Here is a 22,113-nt window from a genome sequence, read left to right on the forward strand (position 1 = left end):
TGTAGGCGTATGAATCACACACTGAAGCCACATATGATACATAGGATAAGCCACGTTGGATAAACATTTATTATTCACGTTTTGATTGAGTATAAGTGTTCAATTGGCAAATATCTAAGTTTGGGAACCGGCATGACAAAGTGGGTGAAGTACAAGTGCCATTTAGGCTATTCTGCCTGTTTAATAAATGAAAGAAGAAAAAGGAAAAACGAAACTAGAAAGGGACTGCTAATGCACGATCCATTTGAAAAATAAGAAGTTTTTGAGGACAAAAGCGCAAATCCAGAACAAAGTTGGGGACCTGAATAGTATTTTACACTTCTTTCTCCCAAGCGCTAAACCTCTGTTAAGGGTTTAAACACCATTGCACCTTCAAATCTTTGAGCAGCAGCAGCAGATATACAAAGAAATTCAATTCAATTCACAAACTTTTTCATCAAAAATATCAATTGTTGTTTCTAAGTATAATTTATTCAATTTTGAAAATGCCCTCAAAGAAGAAGAATAAAAATTCAGCATCAAGGCTTTCACAATCAGAAGTGAGTTCTACTATTACTCCATCAGTTTCATCCGACGGTGAAGAATTCAGTGAAGAAGAGATTAGAAGGTTCCGTCTTGAAGAAGCTTCTAGAAAGTTCCCGTCTTTGATTTCGAAAACAGCTTTCATTGGTCGAATTTCAGAAGATGCTGTTGAAACTGTGGATACTAAAGGCTGTAAAATTTGGCTTTCCGAATCTTCCATGCTTTCTTCTTCTATTTCCCCTGGCTCCATTGTATCGGTAAAATTCGTTTTTTTTCTTTCATCTCTATTGTTCTATTTCAAAAATATTGCTTCCCCCCCCCCCCCCCTCTAAAATATGCATATGAATTTCCCTCTCGGTGTGTGTGTGTGTGTGTCTTGTGTTGTGTGTGTGTGTGTGTGTCTTGTGTTGTGTGTGTGTGTGTGCGTGTGTGTGTGTGTGTGTGATATAAATAATTCTTATTGTGCCTGAATTTGGTTAATAGACTTAATTCATTTGTGACTAATTTGAGTTCTATATTTTTCTTAGTTTATGACTTGAGCTCGACTTGGAACTTAATATGAGCCTCTTTCACCCGAAAGAATGTCCATGAGAACAATTAAAAAAGAGCTGCATTTATTTTCTCTTTCACATCTGTCAAAAGAATTATCCTACAGAAGATGTTGGCCATGTGACACCAAATTACAAACTGAAAGTCCAAACCACAACTTTGCTGATGAAGTAGCTTCTGATATGGATTGTTGATCCAGATAAATGGTGAATAAGGGGAAAATTTTAAAATTTGTATAACAACATAAATTTTAAGGAAATATTTCTTATAAAAGAATAGATATTTGAGCTGGTTTGTGATTTGGGAAAGGTGCGTTGTCAAGGGATGTGCTTTTCGGGTGCTTTGCACATGTTTTTGTTACATTTATGGATGTGCTGCATAAGTTAATTGTAAGTGCGTGTAATCAATTTTCAGCAATACTATGGAGTTAAACACTTATTGGTTTCATAGAGTTTGATCTTATTTTACTTTCCAATGTTAACAGGTATCCCTTGCTTCTTCGAGGAAATATGAAAGTAACTTCCTGCTTAGCTCATTAGTAGATGAGTGTACACGGCATTTTGGGCTTGAGGATACAGAAAACGTGGCTCATGAAGCAGGAAACTTCTTTGCTCTTGCGACTGTTTTCCCTTCTTGTAAGGTTTGGATGCAAATGTTTGTTTCATTCTTCCAATTTCTCTACTATCCAGTCCCTGTTACTTAGTTTGGCAAATAAGCATATAAACCTGGAGATTGTTTAAGTGTTTATTTTATCCTGAACTTGAAATGAAAACACAGCGATGTTCCAGAGCGATTATTAGGCTTCATGAAATCGTTATAATATTTTCCTGAACCTGATGTTAGCTTATAGTATTTGTTGAATCTGAGTATTATTTTAGATACTTATTCTTTCAAAAGTATTTAAAGAGAGGTGGATTGTAGCAACAAATGATAGAATTTTCACTGACTTGACATTGATCTCTTTGCAGGTTTTAAAAGATGGAGCACGATTATCTTCAAGCCTCTCATGGAGTATGGGTTCTCCTGCCTCAGGTAGGATCATTTTTGTTCATCCTATCGAGGATCATACCATAAGAAGTATTGCAAATGGAAGCAATCGACTGTCCAATGATAAAGTTAGTTCCCTTTCCGTTAGTAAATGCGAGGAACTATCTTTGTTGCTGGTATCTCGTAATGGAAAATCTGCGATAAACAGCTCCATATCCCCTCAATATTCAACCACTGAAACAATAAATGGTCGAGCTGAGTCTATGAGGGTTTCATCTCCAAGGACTCCATTACACTCTCATTCTAGACTTAATTCTCCTGGCACCAGGGAGTTCAATACGCCCAAGGATCAAGAATCAGTGTTAATTTCTTCTGATGTAGGTGGCATGTCTAGCAACATATTCAATATAAGAGAAGTTTTGGTAGATGACCATTCAAAGAAACTTGTACAAACCTGTACAGCTTCGTGGTTGTATTCTCGTATTTTACTCTCTGGAAATCTTGTGATTGTCCCACTGCTTTCAAGGCTGTGTTTTTTCCAAGTTACAGGTGCTTCTCCTCAACAAAGTTTGGGGGAGTATGTGAATGTTGCTTTCTCTGTAGATCACAAAACAAAAGTAGTTCTACATTTACCCCAGAATACTGATATGGGAACTCCCATTAGAAGATTATCACCATCAGAGCTTGAACATAGAAATATCAACAGTAAGGATGGAGTTGACTACCCAAAATTGGGTGGTCTTTCTGAAGAATTTGCAGTTCTAATGGACATAATAATATCATCAGCTGTGAAAGGTACTATGGCTAGGTATGCTCTCTTTCTAATGTAAATGTCAGTTTTTTTTAGAAGGATATAACTTTGGTTAATGGCATTTGGACTCAGAACCTATATATATATATATATATATATATATATATATATATATATATATGCAATTTTTCCCTTAAAAAAATGGTTTCGAAAATTTCTTTGCAGAAATATTCTCCTTTTTACGATAATGGGTTTTAAATTTTTCTTTGTGCAGTATGTCAAATGTTCACTGCCTTATTTGGTGGAATTTTTTTGTTTCAACTAGTCCTTTTTTCCAGCTTGATATACAGTTACTATGAGATTTACCGTTGTTGCAGCACATTGATAATAACATGAATATATTTTCAAATTTCCTGCCAGAAATTGAAGCTTTCCGCTTTTCCTTTCTGTTTTTGGGGGAAGAGTAGTTTGTTCTCTAGGAAAATCGTTGGAGTTTCTGAAAGCGAATGCATATCTTTGATGCATGACCACTGCTAATGAGCTTCCTTACTACACCAATATAACAAAATCATTCTATGTAGAAAATGTCCATGTCGTATTGTTTTTCTATCATATGCTGATGTTCAGTTGTCAATATTTCAGCATGGGTTTACGGCCTACAAAGGGAGTACTTCTTCATGGCCCACCTGGAACTGGAAAGACTGCTTTGGCGCGATTATGTGCTCATGAAGCTGGTGTAAACCTATTCTCTGTCAATGGGCCTGAAGTAATTAGTCAATATTATGGCGAAAGTGAACGGGCACTGAACGAGGTCTTTGATTCAGCGAGTCAAGCAGCTCCTGCCGTGGTTTGCTTTCTCAGTTCTTACAGTTCAGATATCTTCTGTTTAAATAGTAAATTTGCTTGAGTTCAATTGTCACAATAACTGAAATTGAAGTCTCACTGCTTAAAGTGTCTTAATGTGCAATGCCAACAAAATGGAAAATAGAACTTCGGTAGTAGGAAGTCACAACGAGATATCGATTCTTGTGATCTCAAGGAAAGAATCTTTTTGAAATGTAATTCTTAAAAAAAAACAATCTTTTTGAAATGTATGAATTATAGACGAGAAACTATCAGAAGTCCATTTAAAAGTTTTGGTGGTTCCTTTAATCTTTACCTTATCAAAAAGTTTTGGTGGTTCCTTTTATTACTTCGCATCGGTTTTGAAGGTACTACGTTTTAGTCCTGAGCCATGAATCTTATATCTAGTTTAGATCTTCCTGTTAGAAATGCATGGCACCTGGGTAGTTCATGAAGCTGTAACTCTTGATTATATCTCATTCATAAATTATGATAGGCTATATTTGGAATCGTCAGTGCTACAGCGGAATCTCTAAGCTAACATTTGAGCTCTGCAAGCTAGTATTGTGGTTTGCTCCCTTCAACTGAATGAACTTTTTTTTTTCTGATAGAAACAACTCGTGGATTTCCTAAAGCAATATTCTTTTTGAATAGGTAAAAGCAAATTGGTAATAGATGGAAGCAGTGTTATAAGAAAAGATTTTAAACGGAATTAAAAGATGGAAGCACTGTCCCATCATTGTCAAGTTATGTTGCATGGACTTCTCATTATCCTTCAAGATACACAATATGTAGAGATTGTTGATTGTCTTTGAGAAGGTAACATAGAGATTATTGAATGTTGCTGTGTCAGATTCGTGCTAGCCATTAAGTTATTCTTGGACACTTGCTCTATGATGTCTGATTACTTCGGGTATTGGACTCTAGTACAGAAGATAGGAGTTGCTCTATTGCCTCAGATAGTAAACTGTGCAGATGGAAAAATGGATAACTATGTCTGAGATTAGCATAGCCTAGTATGTCTAAACTATGGGATTGACACTGAATTTAGTTAACTAACCTTATTTTTTTCTTTGGCCGTATAAAAGTCAATTTGATTTCTGTATCTTTGCTGTAATACAAATCTTGTCAATTGATTAACTTTTCCATAACCCAGAGCCATTTTCATTTACAGGTCTTCATTGATGAGTTGGATGCCATTGCGCCTGCTCGTAAAGATGCAGGTGAAGAGCTTTCCCAAAGAATGGTAGCTACATTGTTAAACTTGATGGATGGAATAAGAAGAGCTGATGGAGTACTTGTTATTGCTGCAACCAATCGACCTGACAGTGTGGAACCAGCTCTTAGACGACCTGGAAGACTTGACAGGGAAATTGAAATAGGTCACTGCAAAATCTCCTTATAAATTATTGTTTTGGGACCTAATCATTTGCAGAAATGGACTAGACATTAAATTATGAAAACCTAAGTCTAGATTCTAGAAGTGCTTATACCAAAGTCGCCATATAGGTTTTACATGACTATTTGTTGGTTCTTCCTGTCTTTCTTCTCCTTGACAAATATTACCAAGTCTTTGGGTGGGGATGATTCCAGGAGCTGAGCTTGATGTATGTTTGCAGGTACCTCCATTAAATGATCCTATTTGAGGAGATTAAGCATAAAGTCCAAATTGTGCATGTAGCTAGGTCGAGATGTTGAAAATAATAGTTTAAACAGTTAAAAGCAAGTGAGATCTCATATCACGGAGAAAGTGATCCAGTGTAATTCCATGTTGATTTGAGTTTCCAGAAGTGGAAACTTTGTTACTGAAGGAAATGGGGTCAATAAAATTGTACTGGGCCTAAAAAAGAAGCTAAGTCTATTAGACTCGGAGAGAAGAAAGATTTTGCTGATTGTGTCTTCTTCTAGTGTAGTCTAGGCTTCTTGCCTCTTATATTTTTTGCTCTTCGGTATCTACTGGAAATTGTTGGACGCTCATAGAATTATTTAATCTTCTTTCTCAAGTTCCTAAGAAAGGAGGTTCACTTCCGCCCCACCCCATCCCCACTAGAGAAACAATAAAAGAAAAAGAACAAGAGACAGAGACAAGGAAACTCTTGTGAATGCTCATGATATGTTAGGATGGATGTATTTTTTTTTTCCTATTGTGGTACATTACATGTCAATTCTTCTTCTCCTATTGTAGTATCTCGTCTCTGAACAGGATCTGACTTTTGCTGTATCAATTTGTCGTTTTGCTTCTTTTCGTACTGATAGTGAGACATTCTTTCTAATGGAATGCCTTCCCTCCCCTTGTTCAACTTATTTGTTGGTTTCTATTTTGATTTTCAACATTGTGATGGTAATTGAACGCAATTAAGGAGTTCCTAAATGTAATATTGAATGAGGTCAAGACATTTTGATGCTAAGATTCTGTCACTTCATCCACCAGTCATTACTGCTGTTACTCTTCATATTCTTGCTGCGAGTCGGCTGAGCATAGTCAGTATTTTTTGCGTTAGCTATTATGTTTTTGATGTGATATATGACCCTTTCTCATTTCATGGAAAAATATGTTTAGGCGTGCCATCTGCCAGACAACGGTATGAAATACTACATACACTGATGAGTGAAATGGAACATGCTCTTCTGGAAAAGGATGTTCAAGACCTTGCAACAGCTACACATGGTTTTGTGGGCGCTGATCTAGCTGCTCTGTGCAACGAAGCAGCTTTGAATTGTCTTCGTGAACATGTTGAGTCAAAGACATGCTTTGGCAATACTCATAGTAAACCTTCAATTCGAGCATTTGATGGACGCCTTGGCAGGAATGGTACCCATTACTTGCGAGATAATAAAGACCTCTCTTCTGACAGTGATTTCGAGGGTGCATCTTCATCTATTTCAGAAGCATGTATCTCATCAGATATTCCAAGAAACTTTACTTGCATGGAACAAACAGACACTCTTAGGATCACTTATAAGGATTTTGAAAAGGCTAGAATGAAAATAAGGCCAAGTGCCATGAGAGAGGTATGTTTTACGTGTTTAGAGTTTTTTTGGTTGTTAAACATAGTTATTAAATTTGGTGATGCTTTCTATGTTGATGTGCTTTTCATATTCAGATATTTGTATGATTACAAGTTTCAGAAAACAGGCTATTTTTCTAATGGTTTTAGGCCAGCGAGCTAGCAGTTCTGGGATTGAACCCAGTCAAATTGCATTCATGAGTTGGTTTATGTAAAGGGTCAACTTTTAACTTGTCTTTGGTTAATTTAGTGCGGTAGGGGTATGATGCAAGTTTAGTCATGGATTCTTACATCCTGTAATTAAGTTTATCTGTATATACTTTGCAATTGATCATCTTTTCCTGCTTTTCCACTTGAAGTTCATGCTGCCTGTTATTTCAACAGATTTGCTTAAGGACCATTTGTAGACATCTGGAATTGCAGTCTGCCCTGTACTGACTTGGTTCCTCTTAATATCAGGTTATACTTGAGGTTCCAAAGGTAAGCTGGAATGATGTTGGAGGACAGAGGGAGGTGAAGATGCAGCTCATAGAAGCTGTTGAATGGCCTCAGAAACACCAGGAGGCTTTCAAGCGCATTGGCACTCGTCCCCCTACTGGAGTTTTGATGTTCGGTCCTCCAGGATGCAGCAAAACATTGTTAGCTCGTGCAGTTGCTTCCGAAGCAGGGTTGAACTTTCTTGCAGTGAAGGGCCCTGAGCTTTACAGTAAATGGGTGGGGGAATCAGAAAAAGCTGTCAGAACTTTATTTGCAAAGGCTAGGGCAAATGCTCCCTCAATTATATTTTTTGATGAAATAGATGGCCTTGCTGTTGTACGTGGCAAAGAAAGTGATGGGGTTTCTGTGGCAGATCGGGTCATGAGTCAACTTCTTATTGAATTAGATGGTGAGTGTTCCACATTTAAAGGACTTCTCAGCTGTCAACACTTGAACTATATTGAAGAACATTAGTGGGTGATCTTGTTTGTTTAGGTCAGCAAGTTTAGTTGGTGGCCATTTGACTAAGCAGAATTTGAAATGAAACCAGATTACCATTCTATCAAAGTTCCCACTTCAAAATTTAAAGGGATAGTAACTACTTTTTTCATGGGGTGGGGAAAGAACTTCTAAGATTAATGAATCAAGATCAACGTCATATACTAGGCACTCTATGTTTTTCATTGGGTTAGGAAAGAATTTCTAAGTAATGAATCAAGATCAATGCCATATGCTAGACACTGCCTCCCCTCTTTGTGCCTTTTCCTTATGCTGCGCAAGTTCCGATGTTAAAAAAAACCAGGTACTTTTGGGTTGGGTATGAATGACCTGTTTAGGGTGGTGAGCTTCAGGAGGGTTGAAGCTGAGGTTACAGTGCCAAGACACAGAAATGTTACATGAACTTTTCAAGCATCACATAGGAGTATGTATTCGGGATGCATAAGTTCAGGTTTTAGAAGGCTTTTCAGTGATTTTTGAAGGGTCTGCATGAAGTAACTATGCCATGTCAATCACTTTTAACATGGTAGAGTGTATAATATAGTTTTTCTTCTTTTTTATCAGTGAGTCAATGCCATTATTTGTTCACGTCGGAAGCAGGTGCCTAAGGATGTCTTTTAATAGCCGGAGGAGTAATATAGTGCTGAGGGCTACAAGAGTGATTTGGTCCTAGAGACGTATTTTCTTGAATATCTTGTTGTGTAAAATCATTCCTAAGCATGTATAACATGAGATTCTTATCTCCACATTAAACCTGAGGCACTAACGGGTAGCTGGGGGAAGAGAAAGGCACTGACATTCCATTATATGATTTTCTTTTTCTTGACTAAAAATTTAAGTCCTTTAATACAAATGCCAACGCTGCTCGTAATCTATGGTTTAGTTTAATTGGTAGAAATAGGATTCTAACGTGGCAAAGCAGATCAAAATTGTCTCAGTTTTTTATGTATGAGGAACTCTTGATTGTCAAAGTTTCTAATCGTTTTAAGCTGGAATTTTACATTTCTTTTGTTAAAGGTTTGCACCAGAGAGTTAATGTCACTGTTATTGCTGCAACAAATCGGCCAGACAAGATTGACCCTGCTCTTCTAAGACCAGGTGAAATCCTCTGTTCTGCTACTACCTTTCATCTTGAATTCTGCTACTACTACCAATACCTTGTGTGCTGCTTGTGCTGCAATTTTTGTTAGGACGCTTTGATCGATTGCTGTATGTCGGACCTCCAGATAAAAAAGACAGGGAGGCAATATTCCACATACATTTGCAGAAGATGCCATGCAGTTCTGACATATGCATTAAAGACCTAGCTCGGCTAACGAGCGGCTGTACTGGTGCTGACATATCTCTGATATGTCGTGAAGCAGCTATTGCAGCAATTGAAGTAAATTTACTCTTTTGTGGCTACTGTCTATACATCTTCCTTCCGCCCCCTCTTTCTGTTTATGCATATTTTCCTCTGTACTAACTTTTTTGGTATCAGGAAAGCCTTGATGCCTCTGAAATAACAATGAAACATCTGAAGGCCGCCATTAGACAAGTGCCTCCATCTGAAGTTCATTCATACCAAGAATTATCAAATAGGTTTCAGAGGCTTGTGCACTCAAACTCTGTGAAAGACGATTAGTGTCACCAATGATTGCTTATACAGATCTAGTCGAATTCCATGCTGGTATATTCTCGTCCATTGTCCTCCTTTTCCTTGGTTTAGTAATTTGTATCCACCACTATTGTCTTCCTTAAATGACACTGGTTGAGTAATAATGGCTTGTGCTTGCATGGCATTATATTGAATTTGCCTTTGTATTACCTACTTAGCTTACACCTATTATTTTATAACTTTTTTACACAATTGTGGAAGTATGTATCAAGCTGCAGTTGGATATAAGTTTAGTTCCTTATCAACTGTGTTCAGAATAAAGCCATTTAAAATAACTGTTGGGGAAACTGAAGTTAGAATAAATGCCTTCTGGTGCAGAGGAAGCTAAATTTATCTATATAGTACTCCCTCCGGTCCACAATAAGTGACTTTTTGGCTTTTTTAATTTGGTTCAAATCAAGAATGAATTAACTTTAATTTTTCAAATTTGCCCTTATTTACACATCCCAATGTGTCAAGTTAACAATATACAAATTTTAATTAAGGGTAATATATAGCCGAGACACTTATTTTTTTTCTAGGAGTTAGTATTTTCTTAAGGGATGTGCCAAAGACCAAAAAGTCACTTGTTGTGGACCGGAGGGAGTAGTATATCATATGCTTTCTTACGGGGGATTCTACAGGGGGATGCAAATTTCCCCTCTGATGCACCTATTTTATCCATTTAGTTTTTAATATATTCAATCCCCTTTAACCCAAAAAAAAAAAGTTCTTAAGAACCTTTAGTAGCTTTTTACTTCTTGGTAGAGGATTTGATATAAAGGCTGCTAGTTCAAGGAGGGGTTTCAAACTTGGATGTATTTTAACTTAGTTCTCTGACATCCAATGGGAAGATCGAGGGGGAGGGGGACTAAGCATGGGAAAACTGTAAACTAAATCAGTTATGTTTTTCATTATAATTTAAGAAAGTAGTCTAATATGATAAAAGGAAAAACACACCCTATTAGATCAGGAATAGAATGTATCCATTATCTACATTCTGTTTCATGTACTTCTCAAACCTGCAAACGAAGTGCTTTTTGACCAAAAGATGCTTCAAATTTAGAATGTTGAAAACTATCTGATTCAACCATAAATCAGTGAGGCAAAATCCTAAGGATAGAAAAGACCTGATTAAGTACTAACACTTCTGATTGTGGATGCGAAATCTTCAATAAATATGTTAATTATATTTCTGTCATCTAAGTATTGGATTGTGACTGATTGATTCCCAAAAGCTGATTTGTTAAAAGGTGCTTCAACCAGCAGAAGTTTTCGTCACCAGAAGAGTATTGGATTGTGACGAAATCTTCTTTTTGTTTGCAGCATGGTCCTCCTGGAATGCAGACACTTGATGTCACAATGCAATATTTCTAATCTTAAATTCGGGATACGTGGATATTGATTAAAATATATCATCAAGCAATGCATGTTAAGATGTTTAAGTATGTTGTATATGTATTTTAGTTCAGTAACGTTCTTATTGCACAAAATCACTACATATTATAGGAAGCACTGGTAGAAGCAGAAGAGCTTTATCTTTCTCTTTATTTTCAAATTATTTGTCAAGTCAATAAGGTGCATTGAGCTTGCTAATTTGCTCCTGACTGCTTTCTCGAGGATGTCTCCTTGTATGAGTTCCTAGAAATCTTCCTTATTCCAACTTGTTTAGCAAATTCATATATCTTCATGAAAGTAAGCATGGACATAAAGTTTCTCCCTTGAAGTTGCTTCCTCTTTCCATCTCAAAAAAAAAAAGTGCGACCTTTAACCAGTTGTGGTATTTTTTTTTATTACAGCCATCTGGATTATGATTGGAGTTTTTGCACAGATGGATGCTGTTGCCATTGTTCACATATGCTGCCCTTCACGAATCTGCATCCCATGTTAGCTCCAGCAATATACAGCAGGAAGAACTTGACGTATTTGGAATTGATCTCCAAAAGCTGTTGATTTAGATGCATCAAGGGAAAGTCCGTTCTGTATAGTGAAGGTCATGTACTTCTGGTTGCAGAAGCCATCAATAGCAAAGCCAGAATGAGTTCTATTGGTCACTACAGCGAGGGCAATGTTTCAGGAATTGATATTTCAGTCTGATCCTTCAACAGATCGTTTGCAATCAAGGCTTCCATACTCATGAAATGTTTGATTTGATGCTCCACTATCGGTATACTTCTGGGGTTTGACAAGAAAACCAGAAGTCTGCAGCATATACAATGCAGTTTCATTTGTTCATGGTATCTTTTGTATTATGCATAAACATTTTTGTTAGCTATATACAACCAAAGTGGGTTACATTAATATTCTGATTGAACAGGTCTTTCACATCCTTTATGTGTAAGGCCAAATCACAGATTAGTTAATATTGATTGGTGATGTTTTCACTAGTGGATTGTCCAATTTGGAAGCAGGTATCTTAAAAGATGTTGCTAGTGACCATTTCGCATTTCACATAGCCACATAATCCTGGTTACTCTCTCTATTTCAATTTAGATGACATGCTTTCCTTATTAGTCCGTTCCAAAAAGAATGATACATTTCTACAATTGAAAAATAATTTACTCTCCTTCGTTCATTTTTACTCGTCCAATATTCTAAAAATAGATTTTCACTTTTACTTGTCACTTTTAGCATATCAATAAAAGACAATTTCCTTTTTCCTGTTATGCCCACAACATTAATTACTCCTTTCAAATCATTTTCTCAAAATCATTAAAAATATGCATCAATTACATAGTTAATTTTTTTTGAACTCCGTGCCAAGTCAAACTACCTCATCTTACATAGGCAAAATACATAAGTACCCACCTAACCTATGGTCCAAATCCCCCTTACACACTTTCTGTGGACGATAATAATATTACACATGCAACCTTTCTAAAGTGTAGTTAGTACACACCATTTTTTTCTTGACCAGCATTTCAAAATATGTGTGAGGTCACGTGCCAATAAGGTCGTGACACGTGTCCTAACTCAAGAAAAAAAAGAAAATACTAAATTTACACCAATTGATAATATTTAAAAGAAACAAAGCCCCCCACCACGTTTCTCATCTTCTTCTGAACCCCAAACTCGTCGACCTCCTCCTCTAAACTCCATCAGCCATGGAAAATCCCCACCAGAACAAAATATTAACATGAATTTTCACCATTTTTTAGTCTATAAAATTTTCATTTTTTTTAGTTTCTAGGTTTTGTTTGCTGTGGAATCACCATTGTCACCGATGGGTTTGCCACTGTAACAGTGGTCGAAAATGGAGGTCGTTGTTGTTTGCCTTTTTTAACCAAACGAGACCAGATTTGAACGAAGAATACCAGCTTGCCGAAAGATCTGATAGCTCCACCCACGCGGAGAAGATCTGAGCTCATCGATCATGAACTGACAGTGAAACTAATGACCTGGCAATGGAGTTCTCGGCTTGTTGCTTGAGGTCGTTGCCGGTATTACGAGTTATGGCTGACATCTTCTTAGAGGAGATGCTAGAGGGAGGAGATGAGGAGGCTGCGGTTGTCGCCGGCTTCCGGGGAGGGCTCCAAATGGGGAAGAAGAGCTTGGATATCATTTTCTTTTCATTTAATTATTAAATTAACAAAAATAAGTGGACAAATAAGATTTAGACACGTGTGCTTATATAAGGACTTGGACAGATAATGCATTGGTTTGACGCGCTCATTTTTTTTGTTAAACACGCGCGTGCCATCTGGCAAAAATAGTGTGTATTAGGCACAATTTTAAAAGGTTGCGTGTGTAATATTATTATCGTCCACAGAAAATATATAAAAGGGGTTTGAGCGATAAGTTAGGTGGGTACTTATGTATTTTGCCTCTTCCATACTCCATTTGTAATAAAGTAAGTATATTACATATATTTTAAATGGGGTCAGCTTTCCACTTTCCTTCTCTTTCATTCGACTTCATCTTGTTCTCTCTCTCCTCCTTTCTTTTCTAATCATAATATATTTTTGGGAAAGTGTTTCCCTCTTTCCACTTCATAACTTTTATATCCTCTATCCAATCATAATTCCTGTACAACCTCATCTATGTTTCTGTAACAATGTACAAACAGTATTTTTAAAAAGAGAATCTCTGTGACCTTTGACTTGAGCTGTAAAAGCACCTTTCATGGCCATCTGATCAGTTCAGTGGTTTGGGTCATGATATATAAGCATAATAAAGTTGATGTCGGATTAAATGATAACTTAAGAAAACACTGAAAATTAACTAGCACATTATTATCTTAAGCATTTTCAAACTCTGAAACAAGTGTTACCTTAATGTTTTAAAGATTAATTATAGTCAGATGACTTTATACTAATAATTGAGCTATCATAATTTTTTTCTTTCATTGAAACTTATAACCGACAAAGCCAGATCAATCCTTTGTAAAATCATATTAAAATCTCATGTACTCTCCCTCTCTAGAGACTCTTTTGCTAATTAGCAAGCAACACACAAGGAACCTTAAATCCCGCAAAAGTGACATCACATTAGTTAAAAATTTGCTCACAGATCCTGTTTCTACCAAACCATTAAACTTATCAGTGTAAATTGAGATGAAAATACATATACTGTAGTGAAGTGTTAAGTGTATATAATATACTCTCCGTACCAATTTATCTGGGGGAATTTAATTCAGCACAATTGTTTGCAATAAATTATTTGCGATATACAAATAAACCACAATATAAATATGAATAAACATAATTTTATTGATAAAATAATACAGGTATACTTGTGTTTGTTCCATTGATTTTTTTCTCTAGATTGTTCTCCGTGATTCGAGGGCTTTACCAACGTATTTCTCGAACATAGGATGATGCGAACTTCCTTAGGATGTATTTGATATCCAGGAAAAGGAATAACATTCTTCAGATAGAATAACCTCCAAGAAACCTCGATAGACTTTACTGATAGTATCTTAAATTTAAGATTTTGCTTAAATTTCATATGGATTTGGTTCGATAAAATTTTGATGTCTACATCAATGTTTAAAAAAGCGAATCAGTAAGAAAGTAGTATATCACATAATATAATACCCCATTTGTTTCAATTTATGCGAACCTATTTGATTGATCACATAGTTTAAGAAAGAAATAAATATATTTAAAACTTGTGATTCTGAACAAGTCATAACATTTGTGTGACTGTAGTTCTTTTGAAACTTGTGGTGTTAAACATGATAGAGTATTTGTGTGGCTACAAAAACCTTTTAATTGAGAGAATAATTGGAATTTTAAGTTTAATTATTTTTAAATTTAGTAGGCAATTTGGACATAACAATTATATGATTTTTGAAAAATAGTAGTATTTGGAGTTAAGTTAAAAAAATGGTATTTGAAATTTGATATTATGTTTGGACATGCATTTAAGTTGAAAAAATATTGCAGTTTTATGAGTGAGGAAATTTTTTAAAAACCTGTAAAATTTTATGGACAAAAACGTTTTTTTTATAAAAAAGGAAAAGAAAAAATATCTACGGACCAATTGGTCCTTAGAAATGAATCATTTTTTTTTTTGGAGGGAACAAAAATAAATAGGTTCGGAACATAAAAATTAGTATTATTTTTTCCATTGCATACCCCCTACTAACCATCCTATAACCCTACACCTACCCCACCTTGCTTCTCATCCACATGGCCCCTAGATTTCCACAAAATATCATAACAAAAGCATCTTGTAACAGTAACATTAATGCTTAAAAAGCTGAAAAGAAACAAGATCCACTTCGAACCCCTCTCCACAATCCACCCTCACTCTCCCTCAATCCTCTCCGCTATCCACATTTGCAAATTTCCAAAGTAAACCTTCATTTTCTCCCTCACCCAGAAATCAAGATTCTTCATTATAGAGGAGGAGGGTGAGAAAAAAACAAACCCACATCTCATAAAAATCTCATCTTTCAATGTTTACACTTGCCTTTTCCCACCCCATATCTTCACATAGACTCTTTTGTCTGATTCTAGCCTGATTTTAGATTCTTTTGTCAATCTTTAAGTTCCCATAAAGGTGAGATATTTTTTTGTTTTTTTCTTGATGACAGTAATATTAGAGCTAATTCATATACTCCAAGCTATCCACCAAGTTAGAGCAATCATAAAGTTGAGATCTTGACCCAAATAATTGGTTGAAAATCCAAAATTTTAGCTTTCAAAATTGTTAAGGAAAATGAGGGAAGAGGATTCAAATTGGTTTGCCAAATGGGAAGAAGAATTGCCAAAACCAGAAGAGTTAATGCCTTTATCCCAAACCCTTATATCTCCTGATCTTGCTATAGCTTTTGATATTGCAAACCCCACTAGCCCAAATAATCCTCAAAACAAACAGCAGCAGCAGACTCAGATTCCTCAATCCTCTCAACAGCAGCCCAATTCATCAGCTGAATTTGAGTCTGCTGAATTGAATGGATTAGGAGGTGGTGGAGATGAACCAGCTAGGACAATAAAAAGGCCTAGGCTTGTGTGGACCCCACAGCTACACAAGAGGTTTGTGGATGCAGTTGCTCATTTGGGGATCAAGAATGCTGTCCCAAAGACTATAATGCAACTGATGAGTGTCGATGGCCTAACCCGCGAAAATGTTGCTAGTCATTTGCAAAAATACAGGCTTTATTTGAAAAGAATGCAAGGTCTTTCTAATGGTGGTAGTGGTGGAAACAGTGGTCAATCTTTATCAGGGGCAGGTGTTGATTCTGCAATGGACAATTTGTTTGCTAGTTCACCAGTGCCAGCACATTTTTTGCATCCGGCCGGGAGGGGTAATCCTGACCAGTTCTTGCCATTTGTGCCAGTGACATCTATGCAGCATCATAATCATCATATGGGAGTGGTTGTTGGACACCATCATCCTCAAGTTCAACAGCAGTATAGGCAATTTGGGTCACCGGCTAATGGACATTTTGATCATCATCCATTTTTGTCTAGGCAATCACAGCAGCAGGTTCAGAGGATGGGGACATCAGTGCATAATGGTAGTCCTGTGGTGTCACCTTATGTTGATGATGTGGATTCTTCAGCCGTGCCCGTCAATGGGAGAAAGGTCCTTACTTTGTTCCCAACAGGGGATGATTGATATCAGGGTAACTGTTGATTTTAGCCTTCTGCAAATCCTGTCAATTTGACTTCCATGTAATCTAGAATTTGTGTTGAATAACATTTGGTCCTTGTTTTAGTACCTTTTATTGGACTAGTGGTATTTTATTGTAAATGTCTATATGGAGTTGTTGTTATGGTCTTCAACTCTTCATGGAACTGTGAATCCCCTTTTCCCACTTCATTATTCTCTTAAGGTCAAACTCTGTTACTTTTCGGAGAATTAGGATTTGGTGCTTAGTATCTGTTATGAAACTGTTCAGTTAGATGAGCTTTACTATTGTAATTATGTTGTGCATAGCACTGTGTTTTCTATTGTTAGCTTCATTTAGCATTCTTTCTATCCTGCTATCAGCAACTAGTTATTGATGTTGAACGTAATAGTCACTTTGGGCGCATTTATGTTATAATCTGACTCGGAATAAGCCACAAAATTCTCAAAGTATATGGATCAATATGGACAAGGTTTCTCTATTAATCTATTCCCTAGTTTAAGCGTCCGTTTTTCCTCAAATTTTCTCGTTCTTGCTGAGGTAACTGATATCAGTTGCAGCCCATGACAGATTGCTAAAATTGAATACTTGGTTATTAGCAACAGTAATGGACAGTGATCAACTAAGTTCGTTGGCTACTTTCATGTATCTCCTGAATAAGAAATTAGTTTTCTTGTTCCTGGTTTAGCTTAAAAGTGAGTCTGCTTCTAGTAAATTATGTGATTGGATCGAGGACTTGCAACTCTTTTTGTTAATCTTTAAAAACACTAATCATTCTGATGCCTTAGCAATGTGTTCATTTTTAATGAGCCATGATCAAAGTTCTGCGTCTGTGTAACTTGATTACTCCTTTATAATGCTTATTGCCTTTCAGAATTGGCTCCATTGAAATTAGTCGCCAGATAAAAACTAGTGAACTATCATGTATATTCCACTCTATGTTGCTTCTTTTGCTATGTATAAACAGCAAGCCACCTCCAAGTTGCCACTTCAATAATCAAGACTGAAGGAATTAATTTCACAAATTTTCTGAATATTGTCGCTTTACTTCCGACTATTTGAAATATTGTTGATGCATGGCTACTGAAATTGTTGATTATCACAAAGTAGGCAAAAGTTTGTATTACATTTCAGCTACCAAATTTACGTAATAGAAGATATTTTCAGTCTTTCTGGACAACTAAAATCTAGTTTAGTGATGTTAATCATATGCAACAAATGAGTCAATGACCTCCCAGCTTTTCTGAAGATCTTCTTTTGTCTTGTTTAGCTGTCCCTTCCACATTATTAGGCATGCTGAAGTGTGTTTGTCTCTGTTGGTTTGGGGAGAATGGGTACTTTCCCCCCTCTGAAATGCCAATATAAGTAGAGACCACCACCTTTTAGAAATCTCAGTCCTTAGTTTTCTAGCTTGAAGTGGTAGTAAACTCGTCAAGTGCACGAGCCTTGTAATCGTCTATATTTAACGATTTACATTAGATGAGGAGACATTTTCTTATATGGTATTAGCTCCTTTGACATCTGCTTCCGCTTCTGTGTAGAAAACCTCACGGCGCTTCCTTTTTCAGTTGTTGTCTGTCTGGTCACAAGTGATCTACCTGTTAGATGTTTTTTTTTGCTTTTGTCAAAATCCTTGCTCCTTTTTCTTCCTGCTCTTTACTCATGGAAGTGAGTTGGAATTTCATCCTCAAAATACGCAGGGTCCGAGGAAGGGCGCCTTCCCGAGGGGGTGTGATGGCACCTTGGCTGATTTCGTGGCTTAAATCCGTGACCTACAAGTCATACATGAAGACAACTTTGTCATTGCTCGAAGGCTCCCCTTCAGCCTAGTCTATTGAATGACTCCAACAAAAGAGCAGTCGGTGCACTATAAGCTCCCGCTATGCGCGGGGTCGGGGAAGGGCCGGACCACAAGGGTCTAGTGTACGCAGCCTTACCCTGCATTTTTGCAAGAAGCTGTTTCCATGGCTCAAACCCGTGGCCTCCTAGTCACATGTCAGTAACTAGTTACGCCAAGTTAGATAGATTCTTCTACTTCAGTTGCTGGTACCTCAAAGAATTATGTAAATGTTACTGGTTAGATATTAACACAATGATGCATGACTTTTTGTTTCTTTTCCTCTCAAAACATACTGGCTTGCCCTTGTGGCTAATATTTTTCCTTTCAACTTTAAAGTATTTTCTTACTACGTATATGGTGCTGGCTGTATCTACCGTATATATAATTTGCATTGGGATTAAGCTTTGGAATTCTACTCAACATTGGTTGATTTTCACTATCATTCAGTATAATGCCAAAAATATACTGAAAACTGATATAGAAAGAAGATGCTCAGTTTTTTGAAGTCTGCAGAATATCTTGTTACCTTCTTAAGTTCTACTTTACTGCAATGGTTTTTACCTTCAAAGTTCTTTTACCTTTTTAGGTACAAAGGAGGGCTATTAATGATCTGGTTTAAAACAGATGATTGTTTTCCCTCTAATCCTCAGTGAAATAATTTAAATCTTTGAAAAAACATATTACAGATGCAGCAGTTATATTAATGGAGACAAAAAACTATTTAATGTAATATAATAGATGTTTTTTACCCCAAAATGTGCACTTTTTTTTTGGGACATGCTTTATATATGCATATTTGCTTGTTTTGTCATTGCTTTTGGCTCAATAAAATGCGACAAATATGCAAAACGAATGTCTAGAATACGATTTAAGGATAAAGCATAACAGAAGAACAATGAATTTGTATTTTTATCAAAGAGCATCAGTAAATTTCTTAATTTATCAGAGAAATTGACAAATCATTTATTGTACAAGGGGATACACCACAGAGAAGAAACCTTATTTTTTTTATAACGTAGCATAGGCGAGAAGGTTGTGCGACAGAACGTTGTGCGAGGGCTGCAAGGTTATCCCAGGTGAGACCCTCTCATCGCAGCATAGGCTTTTGGTGATGGACATTTGTATTAGGATAAGGAGGAAGAAGAGGTCAGTACAAGGACGCCCTAGGATTAGGTGGGGCGCCTTAACTAAGGATAAAGCTAAGGAGTTGGAAGGAAGGTTATCGGCAATGAGAGCTTGGAGAAGTAGTGGGGACGCAAACACAATGTGGTCGACGACGGCGGACTGTATAAGAAAGGCGGCGAGAGAGGTGTTAGGGATATCTACGGGCCACAATGGTGGCCACAAAAGAGATTGGTGGTGGAATGCAGTTGTCCAAGGTAAAGTGGAAGCAAAGAAGGCGGCTTACCTGCGGTTAGTAGGGAGCACTGATGAGGAGGAAAAGAGAGAGATCAGTCAAAGGTATAAGGTAGCTAGGAAGGAGGCGAAGATGGCAGTGACGGAGGCTAAGACGACAGCTTTTGCTCGTCTGTATGAGGAACTAAGGAACAAAGGTGGAGAGAAGAAGTTATTCTGACTCGCTAAGGCGAGAGAGAGGACAACTCGGGATCTGGACCAAGTGAGGTGCATAAAAGATGATGACGGCAAAGTTTTGATGGGAGATGACCAGATTAAGAGGAGGTGGCAGACCTACTTTCATAAACTTCTAAGTGAAGAAGGGGATCAGGATATTATACTTGGGGAATCGAGGAATGCCGACAGTCACCATGAAGTAAGTAATTGTAGGGACATTGAGATCGATGAAGTCATGGAGGCAATGCGTAAGATGAGAAGGGGCAGAGCTACCGGGCCAGACGAAATTCCGGTTGAACTGTGGAGGTGTGTGGGTAGAGCAGGCTTGGAATGGCTTACTGCATTGTTTAGTGTTATATTCAAGACTAATAGGATGCCTGAAGAGTGGAGGTGGAGTACAATGGTCCCGTTGTATAAGAACAAAGGTGATGTCCAGAGCTGTAACAACTATAGGGGCATCAAATTACTAAGTCATACCATGAAAGTTTGGGAGAGAGTGGTAGAAATGAGAGTGCGAAGGACGGTGTCTATTTCAGACAACCAGTTCGGGTTCATGCCGGGGCGATCTACCACAGAAGCTATCCACCTTATTAGGAGGATGGTGGAACAGTACAGGGATAGGAAGAAGGATCTCCACATGGTGTTTATTGATCTGGAGAAAGCGTACGATAGGGTTCCTAGGGAGGTCTTATGGAGCTGCTTAGAGGATAAAGGGGTCCCGGTTGACTATATTAGGGTGATTAAAGACATGTATGCTGGAGCTAAGACTCGGGTTAGGACAGTAGGAGGCGACTCTGAACACTTTCCAGTTATTACGGGGTTGCACCAAGGGTCTGCGCTCAGCCCATTCCTATTTGCCCTGGTGATGGATGCACTGACTCATCATATTCAAGGGGAGGTGCCATGGTGCATGCTATTTGCTGATGACATTATTCTAATTGACGAGACACGAGGCGGCGTCAACGAGAGGCTAGAGATTTGGAGACATGCTCTTGAGTCTAAAGGTTTCAAGTTGAGCAGGACGAAGACGGAATACCTCGAGTGCAAATTTGGAGTTGAGCCGACGGAAGCGGGAGTTGAAGTGAGGCTTGACTCTCAAGTCATTCCCAAGAGGGGTAGTTTCAAGTACCTTGGATCGGTTATTCAGGGGATCGGGGAGATTGACGAGGATGTCACACACCGTATAGGGGTGGGGTGGATGAAGTGGAGGTTAGCGTCGGGAGTCTTGTGTGACAAGAAAGTGCCACCGTTACTAAAAGGTAAGTTTTATAGAGCAGTGGTTAGGCCTGCCATGTTATATGGAACTGAATGTTGGCCGGTAAAGAACTCACACATCCAGAAGATGAAAGTAGCAGAGATGAGGATGTTGAGGTGGATGTGCGGGCATACAAGGATGGATAAGATTAGGAATGAAGATATTCGAGAGAAGGTGGGCGTGGCCCCCATGGAGGACAAAATGCGGGAAGTAAGACTCAGATGGTTCGGGCACATTCAGAGGAGGAGCACTGATGCACCAGTGAGGAGGTGTGAGCGACTGGCTGACGCGGAGAGGTAGAGGGCGACCTAAGAAGTATTGGGGAGAGGTGATCAGACATGACATGGCACGACTTAGGATTACTGAGGACATGGCCCTTGACAGGGAATTATGGAGGTCGAGCATTAAGGTTGTAGGTTAGGGGAAAGTTGTGAATATTTCTACAGCACAATAGAGTGAGACTAGCCAGTTAGGAGTTAGACTAAGAATGTCATTGGTCGTCTATTGATGCAGGGCTTTACCTGCTAGTTTTACTATACCAGCCATCTATTTCGTATTTCGTATTCTGTATTTCATATCTCTTATATTGCTGTTATTTTATTATGCATTTTTATGGTACTAATATATCGGCTCCTGTTACTATTTTTGAGCCGAGGGTCTCCTGGAAACAGCCTCTCTACCCTTCGGGGTAGGGGTAAGGTCTGCGTACATATTACCCTCCCCAAACCCCAATTGTGGGATTATACTAGGTCGTTGTTGTTGTTGTTGTTGTTGTTGTTGTTGTTGTTGTTGTTGTTGTTGTTATCCTCTATTGAAGAATTATATGAATTTTTTGGCGAATACATAAACGGCCCTTTAAGTTGTCCTCAATGATCACACAAACACCTCAACTAAGCCCATTTTCAGTTAGACACTTCAAGCCTTCAATAAAGTAGGTCAACTAAACACCCGACCTCATCAGCCCACCTCGCGTGAAATACACTCTCGGATTCATGTCAAACGAACAAATGAGAAAATACCATGTGTAATTTTGATTAAAAAATTCTTCACCTATTATAACACAACAACAAAAAAAAAACATTAATAATAATTTT

General features: G+C 37.7%; 2 protein-coding genes across 3 annotated transcripts; both read left to right on the plus strand.

Annotated features, from left to right (window-relative positions):
• The first annotated feature begins 340 nt into the window (after positions 1–340).
• LOC104223947 (calmodulin-interacting protein 111) lies at positions 341–11,707 on the plus strand. 2 transcript variants are annotated; one of them, XM_009775487.2, is made up of 11 exons: positions 341–779; positions 1,556–1,711; positions 2,040–2,866; positions 3,452–3,656; positions 4,827–5,034; positions 6,213–6,664; positions 7,120–7,546; positions 8,653–8,733; positions 8,826–9,016; positions 9,116–9,304; positions 11,071–11,707. In XM_009775487.2, exons 1-10 carry the CDS (start codon positions 486–488, stop codon positions 9,257–9,259), a joined length of 2,985 nt encoding a protein of 994 aa, XP_009773789.1. In that variant the 5' UTR covers positions 341–485; the 3' UTR covers positions 9,260–9,304; positions 11,071–11,707. The 2 variants fall into 2 exon arrangements, with proteins under 2 accessions (XP_009773789.1, XP_009773790.1); XM_009775488.2 differs by having other exon boundaries at positions 692–779; positions 1,556–1,706.
• Positions 11,708–14,958: 3,251 nt separating this feature from the next.
• Positions 14,959–16,702, plus strand: LOC104223946 (transcription factor MYBC1-like). Its single transcript, XM_009775486.2, has one exon. It carries the CDS (start codon positions 15,437–15,439, stop codon positions 16,337–16,339), a length of 903 nt encoding a protein of 300 aa, XP_009773788.1. The 5' UTR covers positions 14,959–15,436; the 3' UTR covers positions 16,340–16,702.
• The last annotated feature ends 5,411 nt before the right edge of the window (positions 16,703–22,113 follow it).

The sequence above is a fragment of the Nicotiana sylvestris genome, chromosome 12 (genome assembly GCF_000393655.2).
Source record: "Nicotiana sylvestris chromosome 12, ASM39365v2, whole genome shotgun sequence".
Lineage (NCBI taxonomy): Eukaryota > Viridiplantae > Streptophyta > Magnoliopsida > Solanales > Solanaceae > Nicotiana > Nicotiana sylvestris.

Excerpts from the sequence above, each read along its gene's own strand:
- LOC104223947 (XM_009775487.2), top strand. The coding sequence starts at position 486 with ATGCCCTCAAAGAAGAAGAATAAAAATTCAGCATCAAGGCTTTCACAA. Across the intron at positions 2,867-3,451 it reads GTGAAAGGTACTATGGCTAG|CATGGGTTTACGGCCTACAA; the intron begins GTATGCTCTCTT and ends TCAATATTTCAG. Across the intron at positions 7,547-8,652 it reads ACTTCTTATTGAATTAGATG|GTTTGCACCAGAGAGTTAAT; the intron begins GTGAGTGTTCCA and ends CTTTTGTTAAAG.
- LOC104223946 (XM_009775486.2), top strand. The coding sequence starts at position 15,437 with ATGAGGGAAGAGGATTCAAATTGGTTTGCCAAATGGGAAGAAGAATTG.